This window comes from Fonticula alba (assembly GCF_000388065.1).
Source record: "Fonticula alba strain ATCC 38817 unplaced genomic scaffold supercont2.12, whole genome shotgun sequence".
NCBI lineage: Eukaryota > Rotosphaerida > Fonticulaceae > Fonticula > Fonticula alba.
The window spans coordinates 721,562-723,042 of record NW_009242982.1 but is presented as its reverse complement, the minus strand read 5'-3'; the positions used below and the strand labels follow the sequence as shown (position 1 = coordinate 723,042).

The following is a 1,481-nucleotide window of genomic DNA, read 5'->3' as shown; positions in this document are numbered from 1 at the left end:
CCTCGCCCGGCCTCGGTGTGGATGGGAGAACGCGGGCCGGCGGGCGCTCTGGCGGGGCGCTTGCTCAGGGGACCTGGCTGCCTGCGGATGCGACGCGTCTCGGAGCCGCCGCAGAGCTGCGATCCGGCCCTCTGGCATGTCCACCCCCCCCCCCGGCTCCCTGCATTCTGTGATCACCCCCCGGCCACGCTCTTAGATATACACCTTTGCAGACGAATAAGCAATCGCACGCTTACATGGCGTGTGCTCCCACCGGCCGCGGGCATCCCTGCCGCGAGAGAGAGAGAGAGAGCCCCCGGCAGGAGCAAAGGCGATCCGACACATTCCACCCCCACCCCGCCCTTTCGCGCAAGACGCACGGCACACACCGGCCGGTGGACCTGGGCGGGATCCGGCCAGTCCTTGCTCATTCCCGGCGACCTGCCGCGCCCCCCCGCCCTCCCCCCCCATTGCCGTCCCTCCTGGCATCGGGTGGCGATCACGCTTCCCCTGCCCTCAGCCGGCCCTGCCGCGGCAGTCGGCCATGGCGGCAGATCCCCCCCCCCCCCCCCCCCCCGGCCGACATCCGATTAAAGAGTAGGGACCCGCCGGCCGAGCAGCTCGTTCACCTTCACGCATACCGCCCCTCTTCCCCTCACCCCCTCCCCCCACCACCACTCCGCTCTACTCCGCACACACGCACGCACGCACGCACACACGCACATACTCCACCTCTTTCCCCTCCCCACCTGTGTCTCTGCCTGCCTCCCCGTTACATTGGCCGGGCCGCACTCGAGGGAGGGAGACCGAAAGACGAAAACTTCCTCCCCTCCCTCCTGAGCACCCCCCCCCCACACACACACACGCACACGCACACATCACCCTCCCCTGCTCCCTGCCGCCTGCTCCCCCCCTCTCCCGAGCAAATGAGCACCACCGCCACCGCCACCGCCATCCCCATCCCTGACCTTGGTCAGCCGGCCTCCTCCGAGGAGAGCCCCGACTATCTGGAGACCTCGCCCTCCTCCCAGAGCCTTGTGTCGGCCTACTCGTCGGCCAAGCTCAACGACGCGCCGCTGTACGCCGACGCCGGCGCCGGCCCCACGCCCAAGACGGTGCGCATCGACCTCGCCCATCCCCTGCTCTCCTCTTGAGGGCGGCTCCGGCCACTGACGCGCGCGCCCCCCCCCTCTTTTTGCGCGCGCGCGCCAACCGAATCAGCTTCCCCCGGTCGGCATGTCGCTCGACTCGCTGTCCTCGATCGACACGTCCTCCTCGCAGCTGGAGGGCGGCCACTCTTCGGATGACCACTCGGTCGAGACGGTCCCCCTCGCTGGGGGGGGCACCCTGTCGGTGGACAAGCATGCCGACAACGCCTCGGTCGCCATGCACGGGCAGATCCTGCACCACTTCTCGGCCATCAACTCCAAGAAGAAGAAGATCTTCGACAGCGACTTCGGCGATGAGGGCACCGGCTCCGCACTGGACACCCCGCTCATCGG

At 69.1% G+C, this 1,481-nt stretch overlaps 1 protein-coding gene across 1 annotated transcript; it reads left to right on the top strand.

Moving 5' to 3' along the window:
* Window positions 1-905: 905 nt before the first annotated feature.
* On the top strand, window positions 906-1,445 carry H696_05681 (hypothetical protein; the record flags this gene model as incomplete). The annotated part of the gene is made up of 3 exons (XM_009499500.1): window positions 906-1,094; window positions 1,201-1,302; window positions 1,431-1,445. The coding sequence occupies 3 exons, from the start codon at window positions 906-908 to the stop codon at window positions 1,443-1,445; spliced, it is 306 nt and encodes a 101-aa protein (XP_009497775.1).
* Between the last annotated feature and the right edge of the window lie 36 nt (window positions 1,446-1,481).